General features: G+C 38.2%; 1 protein-coding gene across 1 annotated transcript in view; it reads right to left on the bottom strand.

Moving 5' to 3' along the window:
* CTNNBL1 (catenin beta like 1) overlaps positions 1-16601 on the bottom strand; it is a 126965-nt gene that overhangs the window by 61193 nt on the left and 49171 nt on the right. The window contains exon 10 of the mRNA XM_082746316.1: positions 595-776. Coding sequence (XP_082602442.1) covers positions 595-776 — 182 coding nt within the window. The remainder of the gene's footprint in view (positions 1-594; positions 777-16601) is intronic.

Raw genomic sequence — 16601 nt, 5'->3', positions numbered from 1 at the left:
TTCCTTGGGGGAGGGATGCAGCAGGCCACCAGACAATAGCAGGAGGAGATTGGCCGAGCAGTAACTACTCTGGTTACGGCATCGCAATTCATGGCAGCATTTTGCTGGGAGTGTGTACCACCAGGGAGGAGAAACATAAAAAGGGGAACCTGGGCTGTAAATAGTTTATTTCGGCAATTCCTGATGTTGGCTGAATCATACTTTAATACAGAAATACAGGAAAGCACCACTCTGGAGGTGACATGTGTTGCCACCTCATTACTCTTTTCAAAAGGGTCTTCCATCAGAGAGACACCTCACCACAAATTACAGCAAAGAAAACAAAACCCTCATGCACAGACTTATTAATAGAACAGAAGGAAATGGAACCACAGGATTTAAGGGAGCAGAGAACCAAAGCAACAAAGACCATCAGTGATCTGGGGTCTCCGGGCTGCATTTACATGCACAGAAAATGGGAAGGAAAAAAAAAAAAAAAAAGTGGCCCTCAGAGTCCGCTCCTCAACCGCACATCACAGTTTTTCAAAGTAGCTCTCACCACCCCCATTCCTTCTAATGCACCTAAAGTAGGCTGATTTTTCCAGTGAACCCTACCTTCATGTTCCTTCTCAGTGGTTCCCACTTTCTTGATCTTCCTGGGAGATTTCATAAAGAGGGGAAAGATGGTTCGTAAGCCAAGAATATCAACAAACTTATGGCAATTGTCTGTGCCCTCGGGTCCAATCATGGCATGGTCCAGCACTTTCAGGGCACTGCTCCGGGAGATCTTCTTTTCTCTGGGAACAAAAGAGGTTTCATATAAGGCATGTCATAGGAATGTTCTAGTCTCCAAAAAAGTTGCGGGGGGCTGGGTTTCTCATTATAATTGGGGGAAAAGAAAGAAAAAAACAAAACAACCGTCCACCAATGACAAAATTATTACATAATGATAGATTTACACAGAATATTATATACTTCTTAATAATTAGGAAAGTCCATAATAGAATGACTAAATTCCTATGGTCAGAGTGATAAGCACAAAAGGTAATATTCAAGATTCTATATGAAGCAATACCTCAATTATGTGAAAAATATGCATTAAAAAAGACTGGAAAGAAATGGATCAAAATGTTAACAGGTTATTTCAGGGTGGTGGGATTATGGATTACCTTATTATTCCTTTTCTTTCTTTTAATAGCTTTATCAAAATATAATTCCCATACCACACAATTCACCCACACAAAATACATAATTCAATGAATTTTAGTATATTCACAGATATGTGCAACTATCACCTCAGTCAATTACAGAACATTTTCACTATCCTGACAAGAAATCCCCTACTCTTTAGCTGTCACCACCCCCCCATCTCACCCTAGCAACCACGGACTACTTCCTGTTTCTATGCCTTTGCCTATTCCGGACACGTCAGGTAGAGGGTATCCTACAAAATGTGGTGTTTTGTGACTGTCTTCCTTCCCTTAGCATGTTTTCAAGATTCATCCAAGCTGTAGCATGTGTCGTATTTCTTTTCTGTGGCCAAGTAACACCTCACTGTATGCATATGCTACAATTTGTCTCTCTGTTCATCTACTAATGAACATTGGGGGTGTTTCTACCTTTTGGCCATTATGAATAATGCTGCCAAAAACATTCACGTTCAAGGTTCTGAGTGGACATATGTTTTCATTTCTCTTGGATGTATGTACACATAGAAGTGGAATTGCTGGGCCATATGGTAACTCTTTCTTTAACTTTCTGAGGAACAATCACTGTCCAAATTGACACGCCCACAAACAGTATGTAGGTGTCCTGACTTCTCCACATCTTTACCAATACCTGTCAGCTGACTTGTTGGTTCTGGCCATCCTAGTGAGTATGAAATGTTATCTCACTGTAGTTTTTGTTTATTTGTTTGTTTTTTAAAGATTTTATTTATTTATTTGACAGACAGAGAGCACAAGTAGGCAGAAAGTCAGGCAGGGAGAGAGAGGAGGAAGCAGGCTTCCTGCTGAGCAGAGAGACCGATGCAGGGCTCGCTTGATCCCAGGACCCTGCAATCATGACCTGAGCCAAGGGTAGAGGCTTAGCCCACTGAACCACCCAGGTGCCCCTATCTCACTGTAGTTTTAATTTACACTTCCCTGATAACTAATGCTGTCAAGCATCTTTTCCTGTGCTTATTACGCATTTTTTTATCTTCTTCAGAGAAATGCCTATTCAGATCCTTTGCCTGTTTTTTAATTAGCTTAATTCTTTTTATTACTTAGTTGTAAAAGCTCTTTATTCTGGATACAAGTCCCTGATATATGATTTTTAAATATTTTATTCTATTCTAGGAGTCATCTTCTCACTTTCCTGATGGTATCCTTTGAAGAACACCAGTTTTTAATTTTGTTGAAATCCAACTGACTTGTTTTTTTTTTTTTTTTAAAGATTTTATTTATTTATCAGAGAGAGAGAGAGGGAAGAGAGCGAGCACAGACAGACAGAACGGCAGGCAGAGGCAGAGGGAGAAGCAGGCTCCCCGCTGAGCAAGGAGCCCGATGTGGGACTCGATCCCAGGACGCTGGGATCATGACCTGAGCCGAAGGCAGCTGCTTAACCAACTGAGCCACCCAGGAGTCCCTCAACTGACTTGTTTTATCTTTTGTTACCTGCATTTTTGGTGTCAGAGCTAAGAAAACTCTGCCAAATCCAATGTCATAAAGATGTACACCTATGTTTGCTTTTAAGTGTTTAATTGTTTAAGTTCCAGTATTTAATTCTTTGATTCATTTTCAGTTAATCTTTGTATGTAGTGTGAAAAAATGATACAACTTCATTCATTTGCATGGGGATACCCAACGGTCCTAGTACTATTTGTTGAAGACTAATCTTTCCCCTTTCCATAGTCTTGGTATTCCTGTTGCAAATCAGCTGACCACAGACACAGTTTTTATCTTTGGATTCTCAAATATATTCTAATTTATGCCAGTACCACACTGTCTTGATTACGAACCACTGCTTTGTAGTAAGTTTTAAAATTGGGAATCCTACGTTATTATTCTTTTTTCAAGACTGTCTGGCTATTCTAGGTCCCCTGAAATTCCATATGAATTTCAGGATCAGTCTGTCAGTTTTTACAATGAAGTCAGTTTGCTTTTTGATAGGGATTGTGGTGGATCTGTATATCATTCTGGGGAGTACTGCTATCTTCACACTATTAAGCCTTCGATCCATGAATATGAAATATTTTTCCATTTATCAGCTCTCCTTTAATTTCTTTCAACAACGTTTTATAGTTTTCAGAGTATAAATTTGCACTTCTTTTGTTAAATTTATTCCTAGGTATTGTATTCTTGATGCTATTGTAAATGGAACTGTCTTCATAGTTTCATTTTTGGACTGTTCATTCCAAGTGTACAGAAATACAACTGATTTTTATACACCAATCTCTACATTACTCTGCAACCTTGCTGAACTCACTTATTAGTTCTAATAATTTTTTGGTGGATTCTTTAGGATTGTCTACAGACAAGATAACGTCATTTGCAAAGAAATAGTTTTCCTTCTTCCTTTCCAATCTGGATGCCTTTTACTTCATTTCCTTGTCTAACTGATCTGGCTAGAACCTTCAGTACAATGCTGAATATAAGTGGGGAAGGAGGATATCCTTGTCTTGTTGGAGATCTTAGGGGGGAAAGCATGCAGTCTTTCACCATTAAGCATGATATTAGCTGTGGATCTTTTGTGGATGCTCTAATACGAAAGGTTGGAGAAGTTCTCTTCTATTCTTAATTTAGGGTTTTTTTTTTTTTTATCATGAAAGGTGTGGGGTTTTGTCAAATGCTTTCTGCATCTTATTATTCCTTTCTCTATTTTTCAGTATCTTTCATTTTTCCATAATGAACATGCATTACTTTCTAGACTTAGGAAAGTTCAACTGTTTTCAAGAAAAAACAAAGGTGATCTTTCCCCTGCCGCTGGCTACTGTTCTTGCAAACAGTTCTTTAAGGGGTATGATTTTCTATAACCTTACAGTGTTTTCTTTTAACACTCTATGAGGTAGAGAAGAATAAGTCAATTGTTTCATATCCTAGTATACCTGGTAAATCAACCAACCAAGCCAATATTCAGTATTCACTGAGGACTTACTCAGTACTGTAGTAGACACAAGAGAAAATAAAAAATTAAGACATGGCTTCTGCTTTCAAAAACATGAAAATCTATTCAGGGAGACTAAATTAATATGAAATAATAAGGCAAAAGTAGAAGTCAGAAAATAAATTTCTCCCCCATGTATTATTCAATCTAGAAATATTTACTGGCTACATCTCCTGTGAGTAAGACAGATCAAGTTCCAGTCCTCATGGAGCTTATATTCTAACTGCAGGAGACAAATGGAAAGTCAAGATACTTGATAGTGTTAAGTGTCATGGAAATACTGCAATGTAAAAGAATGAACGGAGAGGATATTTTAGGTTAGGTTATTAAGCAAGGCCTCTTTAGGGTTAACATCTGTGTTGAGATCTGAGTGTTGAGAGGATTCAGTCTTGTACATTTTAGGGGCAAACATTAAAGGCAGAAGAAACAGTATGTGCAAAGACCCTAAGGTGGGAATGTGCTGGCATGCTCTAGGAACAGACAGAAGGCTGGCTTTCTGAAGCAAAAAGAAATGGTATTCCTAGCTTAGATCTGAAGGGAAAAATGAACTATACCAAAGGCCATGTTACCTTGTCTTATATGATACAATAAGACCTTCAAGTAAAGAACTGGTTCTAGGAGTTGGAGATCTAGTTCAATGTACTTGTTCTGAGACCATTATGTATGTTTCAGTTACTTTAGAGGGAGAGATTGTATGTCTTTGGAGGAGTACTATAGGAAAAGACCTGAGCTGAAGGCAGAGGCTTTACTCACTGAGCTACCCAGGCACCCCTACGTACGTAAAAATCTCATTGACAGTGCCCCTTGGGTTTAGCCCATCTGGGTTTACCTGAGACTGTTCCATTTTTGGCACTAAAAGTGCCACATCCTGGGAAACCTCTTAGTCCCAGACAAACCACGACAGACATCTTACTTGGTGTCAACCTCAAAAGACCAAGGATGTATTGTAAATATTCCTACCTTAACTCTCCTCACCAAAGAATTAATCAAAATAGCTCACAGATACTCACAAATAACACTCAACATAACTACTGAGTTTAAAAGAAAAAAAAAGGTTCCTTCTGAGCTCGTACCTCCATGCAGCAGGCACTGCACTAGCTGCTGGAAACTCTAAGCTCCCAGTCTTTGAGCAATTTAAGGACAGTTAAACAAAAATAATATCAAAAGCCCAAAGTGATGGAAATTAAGTCTAAGGAGGTGAGAGGCAGAGAAAATTAATTTTATCTAGGACAAGTCAGTGAAGGTGTCACATGTAGGTAACATCTGAACACAGTCTGAAGAATGAGTATTGGCCAGACAGAGAGGAGAGTGTGGCCACTGGTGACGGTGTGGGTACACAGCCCGTGCAAAGGTATAATCTTATGGGAGACCATAAGATTATGCCACCCAGGGGAAGCAGAGGTAGCTGTGAATGACTGGGGCTGGCAGATTACTGAGGAGAGGTGGGCAGAGGTCACAACAGGCCCTAAATGTGTTCTTGGGGCCCCTGGGCTCCATGCCACAGACATTGAGAAGCCATGAGATGTTGGAGAAAAGGAGGGCACTGGACTGGATGGATAATTCTAGAAAGCTTACTCTGGTGGCTGTGTGATGAAGGCACTAGAGCGAAGACAGGGCTGGGGAGCAAGGAGGACAGTTAGGAGACCATGATACTGCTATCAGTGTAAAATGACAAAGAGTTTACCTACCATACTAGTATAAAAAAAGACATATTTGTCAGACATGAAATCTTAAATATCAGGAGTAGGGTAAACAAGGTTCCAAATTCAGCAGAAAAGGGCTTTTTTGCACCAAGCTGGAATTCTAACAGGAAACAAGGCAAATAATACATTTGTTTTCACTGCGGCTGGACTCGAGCATCCTACTTCACAAAGCTGAATTTGCAAAGGTTATGACTAGGGCACATAACGATGTGAGCAGAAATTAGGAAACCGAGCTATAATATCCTCATTGTTTAGTCACTAGGAAAAGGCCTCCTGACATGAAGGATGGTCGTGTACCAGGGCACCTTCAGTTACCATGCAGCATACATTCAAACCATTTCACAAATAACACAGCAATCTTGGAAATACTAAAGGTAAAAGACTCTGATTTGGCCAAGTCTCCCTCTCTCTTTTTTCCTGCCTAAGCAAATTCAACAAAGAAAAGATTTAAAAAGTAAAACCTTTCTTCATGTAGGCAGTGTAAGACACGTTTAAAGGGGGCAGTAATTGCATATTGATCACCATTTAGGCAAGCTGCATGGAGGTGAACTTTGGAATATTCATTGGCTTAAGTTCAGGCTTTTAGCAATCAATAGCTGTTTGGCCTGACTTTCTTGGGTTGACTTTATTTGAAATATTTATTCTACTGGAGGACAAGTAGTTTATCTTAGTCTTGTCTGGGTTCATCGGGTTGTCGATCACGCCAGGACCAAAGTGAATGCTAGCCTCTGTAAAAGTGGGTGGTTGGGGAAATGACACAGAGTCATCTACTGCTCCTTATTCTGCCAAAATGAACCTTATGATGAGGAGAAAGGGATAGGGAAAGGAAAGTTTCTTAATTAGCTTGTTCTTCTTTACTATGCAAAACCACTTTTGCAATAAACACACATTTTGACTATAATTTTGTTTTGTTCATTTGTTCTTTTCATCAAATATATGAGGTACCTAACAGGTGCCAGATATAAGTTGACGACATAGAGGCAGGCACAGCTTGTGTGTGTCAGGAACTCAGCTCTCAGGCGAGACAGATACGCAGATGATGAGTATAATGAGAAAAGCAAAGCACCACAGTAAAGGTTTTGTTCTACAAAGTAGAAAATGACTGCAGGAAGGAGGGCTGATGGTATCTGTGGCACAGAGGCCTCACAAGAGATGATGCCTGAACCATCAGCCATTCACTGGATGTCTTTCCCAGACAGGTGAAAAGGGAGAGGGTGTTTCAAGCAGATGGAAACAATAGCACATGAGAAGACACAAGTGAGCTGGGAGCATTCAGGAAAGTGGTGCATGGTACAGTTAGAATACGAAGAGCAAGAGGGGCAGCAGCAAAACATGAAGCCTGCTGACTCTGTGTATTAGAAAGATTACACCTGCCACAGTGGATCGAACAGTATGTGGTGGTGGTGAGGGGAGCAGAAGACAGAGGGAAAATACATTAGATGGGGGGAAGCAAAGTAATAGTAGACTAGGAGTGGAAAGGACTGAATTCAGATCGAACCTGAGGTGCCTATGAGACATAGTGTCGATGTACACGTTAAACTTATGGGTCTGAAGTCTGGGAATAAGATTAAAAATAGGGGCAAATTTGGAAGAATTATTCAATCTATGGGCAGTGTCTGAATCCATGGTACCTACCAGGAAAGGGTACAGAAAAAAGGGAAGAACCTTGGAGGAAAGTGACTTGAAGAACAAGTGAAAGAGGTAAAGTCTACTCCCTCCCTAAGGGACTGGTGAATGGGGAAAAAAAAGTGACAGGCAATCTTTAAAAGATACTGAGAACCACAAACTAGTCCTGGCAAGAAACTTGGATAATGCCATATGAAATCATTTTTGTTTGTTTGACAATGTACACAATAAAGTTAATTTCCTTTTAGCTCCCAGGACAGAAGATCACTTTCCACGATCTAGGATTTCTATGAATGAGACCGTGAGATCAATGTAACTAAACTAATAATTGTTCTCAAACTATTGTGCCAAAGAACAGTGGTGCTCTGGGAGATGTTAAGAGATACTCCACCGCTAAAACACAATAATGGCGATCTTCTATGTTACTAGACATCGTTTTTCCAATTTTCCATTTCTATTCCCATCCATTTTTCATAAACTCCCAGTACCAACCACTGCTTGACTAACTGCCAGAGAACAAAACAAATATGTAGAAAACAGAGGTTAAGATTTCAGTGTATAGCACTATGGTGGGCCAGATATGCAGAGAAACCACTCACAGAATGGCTGAGCTGACAGTAAAGTAAGATGAACAATCAGTGACCAAAATCCAGGGCTCTGAAGTGCACAGGTTGGCAAATGTTATGCAAAGGGCCAGACAGAAAATAACCGTAGGCTTCATGGGCCGTGTATGGTTTCTGTAGCATCTTTTTCTTTGTGTTTGTTTTAAAATACATGCGACACTTCTAAGGTACAAAAACCATTCTTAGTTTGTTGGTCACAGAAAAACAGGCCTTAGCTGCCAATCCCCAATAAAGAGGATCAACAAAGCTCAAATCTGGTTCTTCAAAACCACCAATAAAATGGACAAACTTTTGGCAAGGTAATCAAGAAAGAAAAAAAAAAAAAGCACACAGAAAAAAACCAATAACGGGTATGGTAAGAAAGGGTGAGAACTACAGATCGAGCCGATATGAAGACGACAGAGCATAAGGCATAGTTTTATGTCAAAAACTTGGAAAACAGGTGAGATGGACAAATACCTAGGAAAATATAAATTTCCCCAAGTAACTCAACAAAAAGAAAAAAGAAAACCTGAATGGGTCTACAGCCATCCAGAAAACTCAATCAGTAGTTAAAACCTTCTCTCAAAGCAATCACTATCAAGTTCTATCAAATATTTAAGAAGGAAATAATTCCAGTATTACGTAAACTCTTATATTCTTCGATTCCTTTAATAAAGCTATAAAAAAAAAAAAAACCCAACCCTCTGAGAGTAAACTTATGGCCAAACTCACTGAGGTATAGGTATCAAATTCCTACATAAAATACAGAATCTCAAAAAACATTAAAAAGATGGGCTTCTTCCAGGAAAGCAAGGCTAGTTCAACACTAGAAAATCCATTAATGCAATTTTCACCATATTAACTTTAAAAACCATTTCAATAAATGCAGAAAAAGCATCTGATAAAACTGGTTGATCAATTATGTAAAATCTGTGACATTAGTAAGAGAAGAAATTTCCTTAATCAGATAAGTGCTATCTCCAAAAACCTCGAAACAAACATTATACTCAATAAAATGCATTCCCTGTAACACCAGGAATAGGAAAAGTTTGCCCTTGATCACTACTCCTTCCTATTTAACCCCACATTAGAGGTCACAGCTAGTAAAATGTAAATACATACATACACACAACTAATAAATTATTGAAATGAAATGTGACAGAAAATAATCTTGTTCCCACCTATTAACTACTACTCCCTAATAGGGGCATATACCCTGGGCTTTCCTAGTAAAAGTTCAACTAGCTCTCCAGGAAAAAAGTGCTGATTTGTCTTATTTTCCAATTTACACGGTGTAAATACTCTCACTATACTGGATTTCAAGTTACCAATGTGATCCCACTAAACATGGTGTTGGAAAGAGAGGTGTACAGTGAGCTTTCATGAGCCTATACGAGCTAGCTCAAACATATTACTGTTTATACTTCCCTCCCCACACCATGGACATCAAGCTTGGCCATGTGACTTTTTATGGCCAATAAAATGTGAGCATAAGTAATACATGTGTCTTCAGAGGAGAAGTTTAAAGATTTATTGCATTATTCAGCCTTTCTCTCTGCTATGAGAAAGTCACATCCCATTGAACACTGTTCCTTTAGTGTGGATCCCAAAACAAAGATGTGGAGCAGAACTTCAGATGGCCAGTGATGGATGTATCAGGAGTGAAAAATAAATATGTCACTGAAAGTCCTTGAGGTTGCAGAGTTGCTACTGCAACAAAACCAGACTGATATGTGACAGAGCAAAGTTGCTTAATATAAGATCAATATATAAAAGTTATCTGTATTACTGTCCACTAGCACTGAACAGTAAGAAAATGTCTATTAGAAAGTATTCTTTTATAAAGATTTTATTTATTTATTTATTTGACAGTGCACAAGCAGGAGGAGAGGCAGATGGAGAAGCAGTCTTCCCAATGGGTAGGGAGCCCGATGCGGTGCTCGATCCAGGACCCTGAGATCATGACCTGAGCTGAAAGCAGATCCAACCGACTGATCACCCAGGCACCCCAACTAGAAAGTACTTTTAAAAATGGATAATACACTCTTGGACTTCCACTTTGGGCCAAGATGGAGTAATAGGGACTAAATTTATATCCTCCCTCCCAAACAAACTAACACACAAAAAGACAAAACATATAAAGCAACGGTTTTCACTTGACATCAGGTAGCACAAGACAGTGATCCCCAAGAGAGGAAAACACATGCCATGAGCCCAGCTGGCTGCCTGGGAGAGTCTCCAGGCCTCAGAACAGGGTAGAGACACAGGGCAAAGCAATAGGGCAGACGAGTGCAGCTGGAGCTCACAGGGCAGACTGCCAGACCACGAGCCGTGCAGAGATGTGCACAGGGTCTCTAAGTCTGCAGCCGAGTGCTAATTAGGACGTGCCTGTGAGGAAACTAACCAAGGCTACAGAAAGGAGCCACCTGAAAGAAGGGGAAGCAATGCCTAGAACTCATCCAGGGCCAGAAATAGTTTGTGTTCCCACCAGCTGGAATGGAAAAACTGTGAATTCACAGTGCATCAGGTGGAGTCCTCAGGAGGGTACTACTTCAGTCCTGAGGCAAAATTAACCAGAGACTAAAGGCTAGTCTGGTCCCACCTAACAGAGCTTAAAAGTAGGCCTCTGCAGGAACAAACTACTTCTAGTAATTTAACTATATCTTAGAAAAAGATTCAAGAATATTTATGAGAAACAGAAACACACACACACATACAGACAGGCACACACTTCCAGCATCCAACAAGGTAAAATTCACAATATTTAAATTTCAGAAAAAAATTAACAGGCATTTAAAGAGGCAGTAAAATATGAACTATAAACAGGAGAAAAATAATAAAAATAACATGACAGAATCAGAAGACATTAGTTTTATTATAACTATATTTGATATATTCAAGAAGGTTAAAAAAAGCTTCAGTATGCTAACTAGAAACAGGGAAGATATCTACAGAAGAAAAATACATGTCTAATGAACAACACACTAGATGAGATTAAGTGCAGAAGAAAAGAGTGAGCTTGAATACATAATAGAAACTAAAACACATTAAGAAAGAAAAGACTGAAATTAATTAATAGATTACCAGTGAATGGTGGTTGGACAACTTCAAATAGCTTAATACACATGTAATTGGAGTTCTTGACAGAAGGACGGGGACAGGAAAAAAAAAATTGAAAATCCCAGTGATTTCAAAAATTTCCACTATTGATGAGATCTATAAGCTCACAGATCCAAGACACTCAATGAAGCCCACACCCAAGAGACATGAAGGAAATTACATCAAGGTACCTCATAACCAGACTGCTCAAAATCAGCAAAAGAGAGGATCCTAAAAACATCCAGACAAAAGGGGACATCATTACATACAGAAGAACTAACATAAGAATGACAGCAGACTTCTCAAAGCTAACAATGCAATCCAGAAGACAGTTAAGCAATGTTGTTAAGAGAACTGAATGAAAACAAAACAAAACAAAACTCTATTAAAACAGAATTCTATTCTATATATGAAAATATCATTCAAAGGTGAAGGCAAATATTATTTTAGACATACCCAAGCTGATGAAAGTCATCACCAATAGACCAGCACTACAAGAGATGTTGAAGGACATCATTTGGGAAGAAAGAAACTCATACCAGATGAAAATCTGAATCTATACAAAGAATTCTCAAAGAGCACTGGGTGATCGCAAATGTGTTGGTAAAAATAAAAGATTTTTTCTAACTTTAAAAAAACTCTATAAAAGATATTGATTATTTAAACAGAAAGATAAAACAATACGTATTGATATTTATAACATACATAGAAGTAAAATATATGACAACAATAGCACAAAAACCAGAAGAAATGGAAGTTTATTGTTGCAAAGTCCTTATACTATAGATGAAATGGTATACTACTACCTGAAGACAGACTGTATACATTAAAGATGTATACTATAAATTTAAAAACAACCACTAAAAAAGCAAAGACAAAGAGCTAAGAAACCACCCAAGAAAATAACATGGATTAATAAAAAATGTTAAGCTAAAGGAGGGCAGATGTGGGGCACCTGGCTGGCTCAGTTGGTACAGCAACTGACTCTTGATCCCAGGGTTATGAGTTCGGGCCCACACTGGGAGTAGAGATTACTTAGGAAACAAAATCTTAAATAAATAAAATTTTTTAAAAAAGAAGGCAACAAAGCAAAAATGTAAATGGCATAAACATCTCAATTAAAAGGCAGAAATTGTTACAGAAGACTCCAATGTAATACTGCCTACAAAAAAAGTCCGTATTTTAAATATAAAGACACATAGGCTTGCAGATGGCTGTCTTTTCAACATGTCCTCCCACAGCCTTTTTTCTGTGTACCCATATTCCTGATGATGCCTCTTCTCATAAGACCACCAATTCTACTGGATTATGGACCTATCCTTATGACCCTATATAGCCTTAATTACCATCTTAAAGGCCCTATGTCCAGATACAGCCACCTTGGGAATTAGGGCTTCAAATATAAATAGAGGAGTGACAAAATTTACTCAGTGATAGATGGTAAAAGATGTAGTATGCCTATAGTAATCAAGAGAAAGTTGTGGTGGCTACACTAATATCAAACAAAGCAGATTTTAGATCAAGGGACATTAACAGGGATAAAGAGAGTTATTTCATAATGATGAAAGATACAATTAAACAAGACAGCATATACTCCTAAATGTTTAAGCACCTAAAAGAATTTCCAAATACATAAAGTAAAAACTGACAGAACTCAAAGGAGAAACAGACATATTCAGTTATAGTCAGAGGTTTCAACACCCCTTTTATAACTGATAGAATAAGTAGACAGAAAATCTGTAAGGATACAGAAGACTTAAACATCACCATTAACTTAACCTAGTTGATATTTACAGAACATTCTTTTCAGATGCACGTGGAATATTTAGCAACACAGACTATGTCCTGGGCTAAAAACAAGTTTTAATAAATGTTCTCTGACCACAATGGTACTAAAGTAGAAATAAGAAACGGAAATATCATTTGGGAAATCCCCAAATATTTAGAAACTAAATAATACATTTCTAAATAACTCATGGTTCAAGGATGAAATGAAAAGATAAATCAGAAAGTACTTTGAACTGAATAAAAGTATTTTTTAAAAGATTTTATTTATTCATTTGACAGAGAGAGCAAGAGGGCACAAGCAGGGGGAGAGGGAAAAGCAGGCTCTCTGTTGAGCAGGGAACCCGACTTGGGCCTTGATCGCAGGGCCCTGGGATCAAGACCTGAACAGAAGACAGATGCTTAACTGTATGAGCCACCCAGGCGCCCCTAAATAAAAGTATTTTGAACTGAAAACATACCAATATGTGTGTGACAAGGCTTAAGGCAGCAGTTAGGAATTTATAGCATCAAACATATTAAAAAATAAGATCTTGGGACTCTTGAGTGGTTCAATTGGTTCAGAGGTCAACTCGTGATTTGGGCTCCGGTCATGATCTCAAGGTGGTAAGATCAAGTCCCCTATCAGGCTCTAGGCTCAGCGGGGAGTCTGCTTGAGACTCTCTTCCTCTCCCCGTGTCCTTCCCTGAGTTGTGTGCTCTCTCTCTAAAATAAATAAACAAATAAATGAATCTTTAAAAAAATAAGATCTCAATTAAATGATCTTCAATTACCACCTGGAGAAATCAGAAAAATAGCAAACTGAACTCCCACATAATTAGAAGAAAAAAAATAATGATCATAGAAACAAACAAACAAACAAAAAAAAAAAACAGGAGATAAATCAATAAAGAAAAACCTGATTCTCTGACAAGATCAACCAAATGGGTAACCAGCCTGATGAGGAAAAAAAGACATCAGTGGCCAACATTGGGAATAAGGGAGAGCACTCACTACAGATTCTACAGATATTAAAAAATAAGGGAATATTCATGAATAACTTTATACCAATTTGTTCAACCACTAAGATAAAATGAATTCCTTGAAAGACACTGACTACCTAAGTTTACTCAAATGGGGAAAAAAATTGGTATGAATTTAAAAATGATTTCATTAAAATTTTAAACTTTTCAAAAAACTATGAAAAGGAAGCAGCAAGTTATGGGTTCAGAGAAACTATATGTAAAACATGTATCTGACAAAAGATTGTATCCATGATATATAAAGAACTGTTATAATTCAACAATAAGACAAACAACTCCCCCTCCTCCCACCAAAATGGGCAAGAGATTGAAAAGACACCACACCAAATTGGATGTATGAGTGCCAAATAAGCATATGGGAAAAGTCCATTACCATTAGCCACAGGGGAATTGAAAATTAAAAGCACAAGATACCTATACATACCCATTAAAATGACTAAAACAAAAAACACTGATCACCAAACCAAGAATTAGTGAGGATATGGAGTAAATGAAGTTTCATACACTGCTGGTGAGAATATAAAAATGGTATGGAGTAACAATTTTGTAAGAACAGATAGATAGTGTCTTAAAAAGTTAACCATATTCCCATCATATGACCCAGACATTCAACTCATAGGCATTTATCCAAGAGGAATGAAAAATATGTACACTCAAAGATATGTACCTAAATATTCGTAACTTTGTTCATTAGAGCAAAAAACTAGAAACCCAAATGTCTATCAACAAGTGAATAAACTGTGATATATTCAAAATGGAATGCTACCCAGCAAAGAAAAAGGAATAAACTACTGATATACATGAAATGAATCTTGAAATAATTAAATACGCCAAGCCAAAAAAAAAAGAGTACATACTATATGACTCCATTTACATAAAGTTCTAGAAAATGCAAACTAACCTATAATGGACAGAAAGCAAATCAATGGTTGCCTGGAGACTTGAACTGGAGGGGAAGGAGTTATGGATTACCAAAGGGCCAAGGAAACATTTGGGTACAATAAATATGTTTGTTGCTATGTTTGCAGTGATGGTATGACAGGTGGACACATGCTGCAAACTCATCAACCTGTGTACTTTAAATATGTACAATTTAGCAGCCCTGGAATGATGAACAGCAATGAAGTCTGATGGAAGGGCTCCGACAGGTCTTTCACCATTTCCTGCCAAGTAATCTTGCTTCAGTTTAATCTGTCTTCCCAGCCACAGCACTTTCCATTTATGAAGAGGTAACACCACCCTGGAGGGTTGTCGGAAGGATTACTTAGTGCTTTGAAGCGTTTTTCTGGTTCCCAGAGAACAGGTGCAAACTACTATTATCCATCTAAGAAAGAATGATAATACTCAGTGAATGGGGAAAGGGAACGCTTGCTCACTGGACAAACAGTAAGCAGGATGTGAGTACGCAGCTTGGAGCACACACTGTATACAAACCCACCAGGAAGCTCAACTGATTTCTAAAATGTCAGCATTATTATTTTGCTTTTTCAGTTAAATTTCAGAGACTGAAAGAAGAAAATGCTGTAGTTCTTAAAAAAACAACAAAAACCTGAAAAGGACCACAAGAATAAAAATGTAACCGAGTTTGGACCTTCCCATGCTCATTAGGAATAAAACCAACACACAACAAGGTAAAAACAAAGGGAATAAAATTCCAAGATTTAGAAGTTTCCCAGGCCGGCCGGCCTACCTTTACACTTTGGTTCAAGCCCACAATCCAGAACTGGGCCTGCAAAAGCCGACTTTGCAGATGGTATACCATCGTCATTTTTTTGTTTTCTTTGTCGGAGACACTTTTCTTTAGATTAAGGAAAATCTTACTGAGAAACTTCAGGGGGAAAAAAATGGTGGTTCCTAAAGGGATGTGTCTATGTACCCTTCTCTTTCTTTCTTTCTTTTTCTTCACCCATCTATACAGTTAATAACCAAGACGGGTTCACTGTGTTTCTGCTACACAACCCCAAGCTGCGTTTGTACACATCCCTTGGGATCTCAGTGGTCTCTTCTTTTTCTAACTGGAACAGGGTTTTACAACAGAAGTAATAAGCTTCATGTCAACATTTTCAAGGAAACTGACAATGTAATTCTTCTGTCTCCCAGTGGCTTTGTTGTTTCTTAAAGAACACTGAACCATTTGAAACAAGGACATACTGTTAAAAAAAGCGCTTTGTGGTGGCAGGAATCAAATGATTTGGAGTACAGTCTATAATTAAACCTGATATATTGAAATCTATTTGCAGCAACCATCTTACCAGAGAGACATCTATAACCAAGAATGCAGAAATGGAAAATCAGTCTCCATTCAGGGGTAAAGAGGACTTTGTATAGTTCTACCCTCATGTCTGGATAAATTCTATAATGGCCATTCCCCCATAAGTATAAGTTAGTTTTATTTCTCTGAACTGGACTCTCTGAATCTGATCATTCTGTTAAATTCACAATAAATTGTGACTTCCCTAAATTGTCTTTTTCTCTCCACTATCCCTGACTACAAAAATACCACTTGGTTCATAGTCGTATCTTAACTCTTCTGCTACTAGCCAAAGACCATGCACATCTCTTCCCTATGCCATAACTCTTGACACTCAAAGCACAGTGTGTGTGTGTGTGTGTGTGTGTGTGTGTACACACACACA

This window comes from Mustela nivalis (genome assembly GCF_964662115.1).
Source record: "Mustela nivalis genome assembly, chromosome: 8".
Taxonomy (NCBI): Eukaryota; Metazoa; Chordata; class Mammalia; order Carnivora; family Mustelidae; genus Mustela; species Mustela nivalis.
This window is presented reverse-complemented; position numbering and strand designations above follow the sequence as displayed.